Genomic DNA, 11,137 nt, shown 5'->3' on the forward strand with positions numbered 1-11,137 from the left:
ACCAGACCGGACGCAGAGGACAAACTACCGCCAGGCACCGTACTGAGGGCAGGTCGAGCGCATGTTGACTGTCGTTGGCACAGGTCGTTCGTCGTACTTCGTCCCGTCTACTTCGTCGTTGATGCGGAGAGGTCTACCTCGTCGCGTGGCGTGCCATGGTGCCCTTGTACGAGTGGCAGTGCTTGGTTGTCACGTTGGGGAGCTCTTTGGCTGAGGTCTTGGTTTTTGGGGAGGGGGGGGGGGGGGGTGCAGGGTCGTAGGCTTGGATAGCTCCCGCGCCGCTGCCGTGCCGTTGCTTTTGTGGCTAGGCGCACGCTCCTGTCGTTGCTGCCGGACTCGGGCAGCGGTCGAATCTCTGATCCGCGCCGGCGGCCGCTCGTAGGTCCGGGGTGGTGAAGGCCGCGGCGCGGCGCACGGCAGTTCACCTCGCAGCACGCGCGACTGGTCTGTGTCGGCGGCGGCGCGGGGGCTTTGCTGGGAGATCGGGCGCACATGTAATCGTCGGCCACGCGTCATATTTCGCCACAGACACCGTTGCTAGAGCTACGGGAACACACGGAGACGACCGAGCTTTCTGTGGTATCGCGAGAGCGCGAGAGAGCCTATCAGCTATCTCTGACACTAGAGTCACTGGTATGCGACGAAGGCACATCTCTGTAAACAACGACCGCGGACCGGGCCGATTCGAGGATAAATCATCCTTTGGAGCTACATGAGAGGTTGAGACTGGTCAGCCTTAAAAGCGACTTGAACAGTTTTTTTGTCAGAGTCTCCAAGATATTGGACTTTCTATTCAGCCACGATTTTACAACTTTGGGGGCAAAATCGGTCGGCTCTCTGGCGACAATTCCTAGCCCACGAACTGCTGGGGGGTGCCCACCACATGCTAGGGGGGGGGTCCCGACCCCCCCCCAGAGGCTTCACCACATGCTAGGGGGGGGGGGGGCGTGCAGAAAAACGCGCCCCCCTCCCTGGAACCGATGTGCGCCTGCTCCCGCCGTCTCGGGCGCCTAAATCGCCGCCGTCCCCATCATGGGGCCTCGCTGCCCAAACCGGGCTGTTGCATCTGAATTAACTCTTCCAACCCACCCCCCTGGGTTCTATTCCGACGGGGCCCGGGGGCTCCCCCGTCCCCCGATGTTTTTGCTGCCCCCTGGGGGAGTTTTGCAGCGGGGGCCCTCGCCTCGCCCCCCCGGTTTTGCTGCCGCTGCATCGCTGCCGGCTCGTAATGTTTGTTTACGGTCATGGGGGGCTTCCATCGCTGTTTTTTTTTTTTCCGGGGGTAAGCTCCAACCTCCAACCTGCGGTGTGGGGAGGTGGCCCCCGGGGTTCCCCCCCCCCCCCCCCCCCCTTCTTCCCCGGCACTGACTCCGCTGAAGCCTGAACACTGCACACATCTCACATTGTGCTGCGAAGGTGTGCGAGATTCTCGCCATGTCCCTGGTGCGATTCTCGCCATGTCCCCTGAGGAGGAGCCAGGTGCGTGTGTCTAATCGTAGTGGGGGCCCTAGACCCCCTCTGTTTTCTGTTTTTCAAAACGCCCGCCCGCCCGCCACCCCGAGGCGGCTCGGCCCGAGGACCGCCGGCGGCCCCCCACTCACCGAGAGATCAAAAACGCTCGGCCCCGGGACCGCACATAAGCCTGGACCGACATGTGACAACAGATACCCAAGGGTCCTAGCCGCGCTTCTTGCCGCCGCCCTTGTTCCTCCGCCCCCCAGCGACGAGGCGCGCCGCCGTCTCTGCCGAGGCGCGCTTGTTCTTGCGGCCGAGCATCCGCGGGTTGAGCGGCAAGTACGCGTGCGGCTGCAGCGCGCCCGGCTTGGTCACGTCGCCCTTCGCGCCCTTGCGGCCAGCGTACTGGTCCCCAAAGTTGGCGCCAAAGGTGGCGCGCCCCTTGCCGGCGCCCCGCTGCTTGCGCTGACTCAGCGAGTAGCGCGACCGCGCGCCGCCCGCGGCCGCGCCGTCACCCGCGCCCTCCTCCATTTCGGCTCGGCTCGCGGGTGCCACCTGCTGCCGCACCGAGCCCGTCTGCTTCCGCTTCGCAACCTTGCCCAAACGCACAATCTCGTCCTCAGGGTCCACCTCCATCTCGTCCTCCTCTGCGGCCCCAACGGGCGTCCCCCCTCCCCCGGCGACGCGGATCTTGCCGTCCTCAAACGAGACGCCGTCGTCCGTGCCACTGCCGCCGCCGCCGCCGCCGCCGCCGCCCGCCGGGGCGGCGGCGGACTGCTCGCCGACCGGCTCGCGCCGCCGCTTGCGCTTGCGCTCGGCAGCGCCCGCCAGCGGCGCCGTCAGTAAGTCGACGGACGCCGCGCTCTCGGACTGGTCCGCAAACGTCTCGCGCAAACCGCCTGCGGCCGCGCCGCGGCCGTGGCCGTGGCCGCCCTCCTCCTCCTCCTGGTCGCCGTCCTCGAGGAGAGCCTCGTACTCGGCGTGGCGGCTGCGTGCGCCGCCACCGTCGAGATCGGCCGCCTCGGCCGCCTCGCGCTCCGCCTTGGCGGCGAGGCGCGCGTCAGTGTGCCGCCTCGCGCGCTCCTTTTGCTTGCGCATGTGCGTGAGCAACCGCTGGTGCTCCTCGGGCGTCACCTCGGTCATCACCTCGAGGCCGAAGCGCTTGACGAGCCGCTCCATCAGGTAGCGCACCTGGTACTTGAGGTGCGCATGCTTGTTGGAGCACCAGCCGAGCAGCGGCGGCACCAGCCGCGGCAGCAACGGCTGGACCGCTTCGCGCGGCAGCGCCGACAGCTGAACCTTGACCAGGACCACCGCGGCTCGCACCACCTCCTGCTCGCGGTGGCGGAGGAGCGGCAGCACCGCCTCGAAGAGGCGCAGCGCGACGGGCGCGAAGCGCGGCGAGGCGCGGTACTCGTACACGAGGCGCGACAGGGCGAGCAGCGACGCGGCCACCATGTGCGGCGTCTTGCCCGCGAGGCCGGCGCACACCGCCACCACCACCCCCTGCAGCGCCTCCTCCCTCCCAGCATCGCTCGGCCCGCCCGCCGCCTCGGCGCGCTCGGCGACGAGCAGCAGCGCGTCGAAGGCGGCGGCGCGCGACTTGACATTCGACTCCTTGGTTGCCAGCACCACCTCGCCCAGCATCGCCGGCATCGCGCTGCGCAGCTGCTCCGCAGACAGCCGGCTCACAAGCGCCTGGAGGCAGACGAGCCTCCGCCGCTTGCACGCGGTGTGGCACGTGGGCAGCGCCTCGTCAAAGGCGGCCGTGACGTCCGCCAGCCGCTCGGTGAGGAAGGACGGGTGGTGCTCGGCCAGCGTGCCGAGCGCCTTGTAGGCCTTCTTTTGCAGCAGCGGGCTGTTGTGCGACAGCAGCGGCCGCACCGCCCGCCAGAGGAGGGGCGCGTGCTCCGTGGGGGAGAGGGCGGGCGCGAGCGCGAGCAGCAGGTCGAGGAGCGAGCCCTGCTGCTCGAGCGAATCGGCCGCGGAGCCCGCGGCCGCCGTCTCGAGCAGCTTGCGCAGCACGTCGCGGAAAAAGTCGGAGAGGAGCGCCGGCGGCGCCGCGTGCGCGTACGCGCCGATCGCCTCGCAGATGGGCTCGCGCTTCTCCGCGGGCTCCGCCTGGTGCAGGTTGAAGAGCAGCGGCAGAAAATTCTTGGCGTACTTGCCGACGGCCTCGAGCGCCGCCGCGGCTGCCGCAGTTGGCCGCACCTTGACGCCGCCGCCGCCGCCGGCCGGCACGACCTCGCGCAGCGACCGCTGGTGCTGCACCATCGCCGAGAGCCCCTGGAGGACGGGCGGGCGCAGCTCGGGCCGCTCGTTGAGCACGGTGCCGAGCGTCTTGGCGAGCGCGGGGAAGGAGGACGCCACGTCGTCGGCACTCGCGCAGAAGCCGGGGAGCAGCGCCCAGACTTGCTCGTGCAGGTTGTGCAGGTTCTTCTGCTCGACCGTCCGCCCGTCGGCGCCGAGCGCCGCGGCGCGCTCGAGCAGCCACGCCTGGAGCGGGACGAAGTACGCCGCGAAGAAGTCGAGCGTCGCGCGAGCCACGTGGCCTCGCAGCACGGAGAGCAGCCACGAGGAGTCCTCGCCGCCGTCGCTCGTCGATACCTTGATCGGCAGCCGCTCGACAAAGGCGCGCGGCCCAACGGCGCGCGCCGCGAGCCCGAGTGAAGCCATCAGCGAGCCGCGCGCCTCGCCGAGCCGCTGGTCGTCGTACAGGTCGCGCATGCCCGTCAGCAGCGACTCGCAACCAGGGAGCGACGTCGGCCCGGCCGCCGCAAACAGCTCGCCGCAAGCCTCGAGCACCGTGCGCCAGAGGGGCAAGTAGCGCGGCGCCAGCGCGTCGCGCAGCGCGCCGCCGAGGGCGGCGGCGGTGGCGGCGGACTCCTGCCCGCCTTGCTGCAGCGCACCGCGCACCAGCACCGACAGAGCACACGGGTCGAGCGCATCGCCGCCCGCACCCCCGCCGCCGCCGCCGCCGCCACCGCCGCCGCCCTCTCCGTCTCCACCTTCCCTGCCGCCGCCCTTGCCGCCCTTGCCGCCGCCGCCCCTGCCGCCAACGCCCTTGCCGCCGCCCTTGCCGCCGCCCTTGCCGCCGCCCTTGCCGCCGCCCTTGCCCTCTCCGCGCCCCTTTGCTCCGCCCGCCGCTGGCGCCGAGAGTTCAGCGCGCAAGAGCGCCTCAGCGAGGGCGAGGGCGAGCGGCGCGAGGCGCGGCACCGCCGCCGCCAGTTCGGCCTCCGCGAGCGAGACGGCGGCGGCGAGAGCGGCGGACAGGGCGGGCGCCTCCAGCGCCGCCGCGGCCGCCGCGGCCTTGCCGGACTGAGCCGCCGCGGGTGCCGAAGCCACTGTGTGGAGCAGCGAATCGATGACGGCGGCAAGGACCGGCGGCGGCAACGCGCGGCCGTCGCCGTCGCCCTCCGCTGCGGCCTTGAGAAGGGCGACGGCGGAGCGCGAGAGCAAGGGGTGGCCCAGCTTGGGGAGGGCGAGGACGGAGGCCGCGAGCGTGGCGGTGTCGGCGGCGGCGAGGTGGCGCGCCGCGGTGTGCAGAAAGTGCAGGAGGTGCAGCACCGGCTGGACCTGCGGCAGAGGGACGGCGATGGGGCGCGGGCAGAGCAGCTCGGGGCGAGGCGGCTCCTGCCAGAGGAGGTGGAGCGGCGGGCCGCGGCGCGGGGCGCGCGCGCCTCTTGCAGCGACGGCGCCGCCATCCGCTCGCTCGCAAACGCAGCTGCGGCCCGCGAGAGAGTGGACCGCCGCGCGTGCGCGCCGCCGGCCGCGTCGTCCTCCTCCTCGGCAGCGGCGGCAGCCTCCTCGAGCACCTCAGCGCACGCGGCCTGCCCGCGCTGGCGCACCTTGGGGTGCGAGTGCGCCGTGAACGCGAGCAGCCACCGCCAGAGCTTGGCCGCGTCGGGCGCGCGGGGCGGCAGCGCGAGGAGGAGGCGCCGGACGCAGAGCAGCGCCGGACGTAGGACGGCGGGCGTGTCCACATTGGCGTTGGAGACGCCCACCACGATCTGGCCCATCCGCGCGCCCTTGGACGCGAGCAGCGCCGGGGGGACCGCGGCCAGCGTCCGCTCGAGCAGAGTGAGGATGGCGCCGGCGGCGGGCGACTGCGCTGGCGCCGCCTCGAGCGACATCATGAGCACGCCCATGTAGGCAACCTGGAGCAAGGCAGGCGGACGGCTGGCTGCGGTGCAGGGTGCGGTGCGAGCTGGGCGGCGGCATGAGGGGCGACGGGCGACCGGTGACGGCCCGAGCTGCTGAGAGGCGAGCGTCTCGTTGACGGCAGCGAGCACCGCATTCTCCTGCACGAATTTCACGCCCCCGCCCGAGTGGGCGGTGATGTCGTCGAAGAGGCTACTGCCACTGCCAGCGGCCATCATTCTCCGCAGGCGATCAGCGAGACCAGCGAGACGACGCGCGCTCCGGGCTCGTTGTCCACGTCGCAATGCCCGGCCCGGGCCGGCAATGCGCGAGAAAAACGGGCAGTATTTCGGTGTTATTATCCCCCCAAAACACGCAGCGCGCCCAGGGGCGCCGCAGGCGCCCCAAGCAGGCGGCGGACAGCAGGTGCGCGAAAAAAACCGTGTGCGAGGGACTCCCACGCCTCCCGGGGTCCCCCCTTGCCGGGGGCGAGCCTTGGCGAGCAGCGTTCAGCTGTTCCCACAGCAGGCTGGAAGTACCCCGCCAGCTTGCCTCCCGTCCTCCCCTCCCTCTTTTGGTTGTCTGTTTCCTTTTCTTTATTTCTTTTGCTGTGATGGTGCTAGCACGCGCCAGTCCGCACCTGTGTCGAGCCTGTCTGCTGTGAGAGAGAGTTGTTTTTGTTAAATTCTTTTTCAAGTTTGTGCGCCGCTGGGGTGCACTTCTAATTCCTATCCGAGATCGTGTCTTGCTTTGATGCTTTCAAGAAAGACAGAAAACGGACAGGGTACGCGGCCACTTGAGGCACACTGGCCTCAAAGCGAACGCACTGGGACCGGCCACTCGAGGCACTGCTTCAAAGCCTCAGCGGCGTCGCGGCCGCACCACTTCTTGGCCTGGGCGAGTGCGCCGTCAATGCCTGACGAAACGCCAGCACATGTGGTGATGGCTTCTGTCGATTGAACCACGCGGTTCTTAGAACTGGCGTCGGCGGAGAGCCAACGGACGTTTGGAAAGCCGTTCCGAAAGTCGTCCAGGAAGAGCGAGTTTGTGGTTGCATTTTTCCCGTCCAGGAGTCCGAGCTCCGCCACCACCTGCACTCCGATGCAGACAGTCATCACATCCTTTCCCTGCCGGTTGTGCGCCTTGAGATAATCCTTCGTCGTCTGGGTGTGCCCGTCTTTGTACTCGGTGCGCGCGCCTTCGTACTTGGAGGAGCTCAGCGCGCCGAACACGAGGAGATCGTAGCGCTTTGCTTCCGGATCTTCCTTCAGATCATACGTCGGTGTAATGGTCACGCCGCTTAGGGAGGTCACGGGCGTCAGCGAGTCGGCGACCATCTCCACCTCAACGTGCAACGGAGGTCCGCCGTCCGCGGAGCATTGGATCCCAGGCTGCAAGGCGGTGTCACTCCAGGTCTGGGACGCCAGGTTCACGTGAGCAAAGTATGTGTTCTCGATCTCCTTGAAGACCTCGAAGGGGCCGATCGCATCGAGCATCTCAAATCCGTTGGCAATCACCACTCCCACCCTCTTCGGAGCTGACGCCGTGCTCGCGAACGCAGCCACGCCAACGAGCGACCAGGACGCTACTGCAATCATGGCGCGAGCGGCTGATCGAGGTAGGCGACGAGACGAGCCAACCGCGAGCAAACCCTGGATCGGAGCGATGGACGAAGAATTCTTTTTCTTTTGGTGGGAGCTTTGCTATAAAATTTTTAGGTATACCCCACGGGATTCGCCTAAGCACGCTCATTGACGGAAGTGTTGAGAGTTTCCTGTTTCCTAGCACACCGTCATACAGAATATATGCAGTACGCACCCCCCCCCAGAACATCGACCAGAACATATGCCGTACACGGTACCCTGCCTGCGAGCTGCGTGCCTGCAAGGGGCACCCAGAGTGCCAGACATGATAAAAACGTACCTCCCCCCTTCCCCTCCAGTTCCTCTCTCTCCCCACGCGCGCTCGACCCGGGCAAGAGGAGCGAGCTGCAGTGGTGGCTCCAGCATGCATCAGTGCCCCGCCCACTGCGTCTGCGTCAGATTGTCAGACTCCGTCTCGAGCTGGCCAAGGGAGGGGCCCTGCTTGATGACGATGCGCAGCGGCACCTTGAGCATGGCCGCGTCGTGCACCATCGCCTTGGTCACGGCGTCGCGCAGCGCGGCCGCGCCGCCCTCCTCCACCTCGAAGACGAGCTCGTCGTGCACCTGCAGCAGCAGCCGGCCGCGCGGGGCGACGCCCTCGGCCAGGCGCGCCGACGCGCCGCTCGACGACTCGGTCGGCACGCCCGACATGCGCAGCAGCCGGTCGTCGATCGCCACCATCGCCCGCTTGATGAGGTCGGCCGCCGAGCCCTGGCAGAGCGTGTTAATGCACTGCCTCTCGGCCTTCCGCCTCTCCTCGCCTTTGGTCGACTTGAGCGCCGGAAGCCAGCGGCGGCGGCCACCGATCGTCTGCACGTAGCCGTTGGCGCGGGCGTGAATCACGAGGTTGCGCTCGTAGGCAGCCACTCCGGGGAAGGTGTCATCGAAGGAGCGGATCAGCGCCCTGGCCTCCTCGGGCTGCACGGCGAGCTCCGCGGCGAGGCGGGCCGGGCCCGCCTTGTACAGAATCTGATACGAGAGCTGCTTGGCGCGGTTGCGCTCGTCGTCCGTCACGTCAGCCACGGCCTTCTTGAAGACGCAAGCGGCGATGCCGCGGAAGATGTCGGTGTCGCCGTTGAGCGCGGCGAGCAGGGACGGGTCGTCGGCGAAGTGCGCCATCAGCCGCATCTCGACCTGGCAGTAGTCGGCCGAGACGAGCACGCAGCCCCGCCGCGCGACAAAGGCGGACCGGACGGAGAGGGTCACCTCGTCGCCGCCGCGCAGCACCACCGCGCCCTCCGGCGGCTGCAGCCGCGGCCAGCCCGGCACGCAAGGCGCGGTCACCACCCGCCAGGCGCGATCCGAAGGCCACTGCTGCACCGCGCCGCCGCAGCGCGCAATCGCCCGCTCGCCGACGGGCTGGGCGCGCAGCGGCAGCGCCTCGTCGGCCGCGGGAGAGCCGTGGGCGTCGCGCGGGGGCCAGACCTCGGCGAGGCGCGCCTCGACGAACGACGCGCGGTCGGAGAGGTCCGCGCCGGGCAAGGCGAGGCAGAGGAGCGTGCCCCCAGGCAGCGTGAAGGGGGCGAGCGCAGAGCGATGCTCGGCGTGCAGCGAGCCGCGGAGGGGCGTGATGTACGAGGCGGCGCGCTGCAGCGCAAAATCGTGCGGCAATCCCTGTAGGTTGGGCGTCCCCGTCGTGATGCGGCCCGTCTTCGCCTTGTCGTGGGCGTTCAGAAAGCAGTGCAGCGCCCTCGCTGCGGGCGACACAGCCGCCGGGGGGGCGCATTCAACCTCCGGCGCCTCGGAGGCCAGAGCCTCGTCCGGCAGCACCCCACCCGCCAGCTCCGTCGCTTGCTCCTCCTCGGCCTCCTCCGCCTCGTCCTCTCGCCCCGCCTCCGGCGCGCCCGCCGCCCTCGCTCTGGCGGCCTGTGTGGCGGAGGCGGCGCCCTCACTGCCGCCCGCCTCGGCGAGCTGCGGCTCGGGCGCACGGTGGCGGTCGCGCTCCGACTTGCCGAGTAGCTCCCACAAAAGGGCGACCGTGGCTGTCAGCTTGCGGTGGGCGATGATCATGGCCGGGAGCGGGTGCTCGGACCGCAGCAGCTCGAGCGCCGCGCTCGACGTCTGGAACTCGCACATCTTCCTCCCCTTGCCTGCGCCGCCCGCCGTATGCAGCCGCCGCGCGCCCGTCGCCTCGCCGAGGCGGAGCTCGTGGAAGAGCAACGCGCCGACGTCCTTTGGTGACTTCCAGTTGACCGGTCGCGCCGCGCGGCCCGTCTGGCGCGTGCCGTGCTGCTCGAGCGAGCGGAGGGCCTGCTCGCAGTCCACCGCCTGCCTCCGCAACAAAGAGGCGTCGACGCGCAGCCCGCCCACCTCCATCCTCGCCAGCACGGGTGGGAGCAGCATCTCCTGCGCGTAGGCCCTGTCGAAGCGACTGCCCATGTCGCGCACCCGCCTCTCGACATGCAGCATCACGCCCAGCGCGAGCAGCGCATCCTCACAGCAGCGACAGCAGCCATCGGGGGCGGGGGCGTGGCGCGGCCCGACCAGGTGCGGGGCGAAGCCGCGGGCCATGTCGTGCAAGTCTCTCAGCCGCTCCTCATCGCCCGGCGAGAGCATCCACGCGCCCACGTGAGGGTCGAGCAGCAGCCCGCGCGGGGCGATGCCGCGCACGGCTAATAGCGCGAGTTGTCGCTGCGCGTCGTACAGCACCTTCTCCGCCCGCCCGCCAAGCACAAGGCGCAGCGCCTCCCACGCCGGCTCGAGCCTCTCCCCGTCGGCCGGCTGCGTCCCACACAGCGCAGCCTCGTTGACGCCACTCGCTGCGCTGTCGCCGCCGCCGCCGCCGCCGCCGGGCCCAGCGTTGCCGCAGAGGGGGAGGTAGTAGGCCGTGGGCGGCTCGCAGCAGAAGGCGGCCCCCCGGAGCGAGACGCCGAGGTAGGGCGGCCGGTGAGAAGCACGCTTGGCGCCGCTGCCGGCCTGCACGTCGAGCGACATCGAGAAGCGGCTCGCGCCGAGAAGCAGCTGACGAAAGGTGTCGAGGGCGACGTGGCCAATGCCACCGCCCGGCGCCAGATGCAGGGCCTCGCCGCTGGTCGCCACAACAACCCGCTGCAACGCCGAGATGGGCTGAGCCGGAGCGCCAGCGAGGGCATTGGAACTTGGAGCGACGGCCGCGGCAGCAGAGGCTGCGCCGGGTCGCGTCTGCGCCGGTCGCGGCGGCGGCGGCGGCATCTGCTGCCTCTGAGGCATTTGAGGCATGTGAGGCTGCGCCTGCGCGGGCTGAAGCGGCCCAAGCCGCTGCCGAGACGCAGCGGTCCGAGCCGCGTCGTCGCCACCCCACGGCCGCTTTGCCGCCGGCCCAAGTCGGCCCGACGCCGCGACCGCCCCTTCGACCGCCCCACCCTCTGGCGGCACTGCCGGGCCGCCGAAAGCAGCGCTCCCACTCGGCCCAAGGGCAGCGCCCATACGCGGGTCCGCGCTCACGCTCGCTCCAGATCGCCGCCGCTTGCTGCCGACTCCTCGGCTCGCGCCCCTGCCGCCCTTGCTGCCCCTGCCCCCCCTACCACCCCTGCCGCCTCGCCGCCCGCCGCGGCTCCCACGGCGTCCCTCAAGAGGCGCGCCGCCGTCTGCTTCCGCCGCCTCGCCGCTGTCGAGCTCGTGCTGCAAGGCCAGGACCTCGCGCGCCTGCGGGCAGAGATAGAGGTGGCGGGGTGGGGGGTGGGGGTGGGGGGTGCACCAAAACCGCGCAAGTGGGCGCGCGCCTCTTCGATCAGGGTACGCGCGATGGCGCGAAAGTAGGCACCGCGCCCGGTCGCGCCCCGCATGTGCTGGGCCAGCTGCCCACTCAGCGTGCTTGGCTTGGCGGCGAGCAAGTCATCCACCTGAGAGGAGGGTAAACCGGGCACCGATTCAGCTCTGGTTTCGGTCCGGTGGCCGGCTTTGCGACTTTTTAGCGGGGA

General features: G+C 69.9%; 3 protein-coding genes across 3 annotated transcripts; all 3 read right to left on the reverse strand.

The window, feature by feature from the left end:
- Positions 1 to 1,677: 1,677 nt before the first annotated feature.
- EMIHUDRAFT_202342 (hypothetical protein) lies at positions 1,678 to 5,834 on the reverse strand (the record flags this gene model as incomplete). Its single annotated transcript, XM_005785519.1, has 8 exons — positions 1,678 to 1,920; positions 2,023 to 2,154; positions 2,242 to 2,787; positions 2,911 to 3,618; positions 3,751 to 4,251; positions 4,801 to 5,031; positions 5,271 to 5,612; positions 5,694 to 5,834. 8 exons carry the CDS (start codon positions 5,832 to 5,834, stop codon positions 1,678 to 1,680), a joined length of 2,844 nt encoding a protein of 947 aa, XP_005785576.1.
- A 573-nt stretch (positions 5,835 to 6,407) lies between these two features.
- EMIHUDRAFT_98852 (hypothetical protein) lies at positions 6,408 to 7,193 on the reverse strand (the record flags this gene model as incomplete). The annotated part of the gene is made up of 1 exon (XM_005785520.1): positions 6,408 to 7,193. One exon carries the CDS (start codon positions 7,191 to 7,193, stop codon positions 6,408 to 6,410), a length of 786 nt encoding a protein of 261 aa, XP_005785577.1.
- Positions 7,194 to 7,607: 414 nt separating this feature from the next.
- EMIHUDRAFT_63399 (hypothetical protein) lies at positions 7,608 to 8,357 on the reverse strand (the record flags this gene model as incomplete). The annotated part of the gene is made up of 2 exons (XM_005785521.1): positions 7,608 to 7,835; positions 7,881 to 8,357. 2 exons carry the CDS (start codon positions 8,355 to 8,357, stop codon positions 7,608 to 7,610), a joined length of 705 nt encoding a protein of 234 aa, XP_005785578.1.
- Between the last annotated feature and the right edge of the window lie 2,780 nt (positions 8,358 to 11,137).

The sequence above is a fragment of the Emiliania huxleyi genome, assembly GCF_000372725.1.
Source record: "Emiliania huxleyi CCMP1516 chromosome Unknown EMIHUscaffold_16, whole genome shotgun sequence".
NCBI classification, from domain to species: Eukaryota; Haptophyta; order Isochrysidales; family Noelaerhabdaceae; genus Emiliania; species Emiliania huxleyi.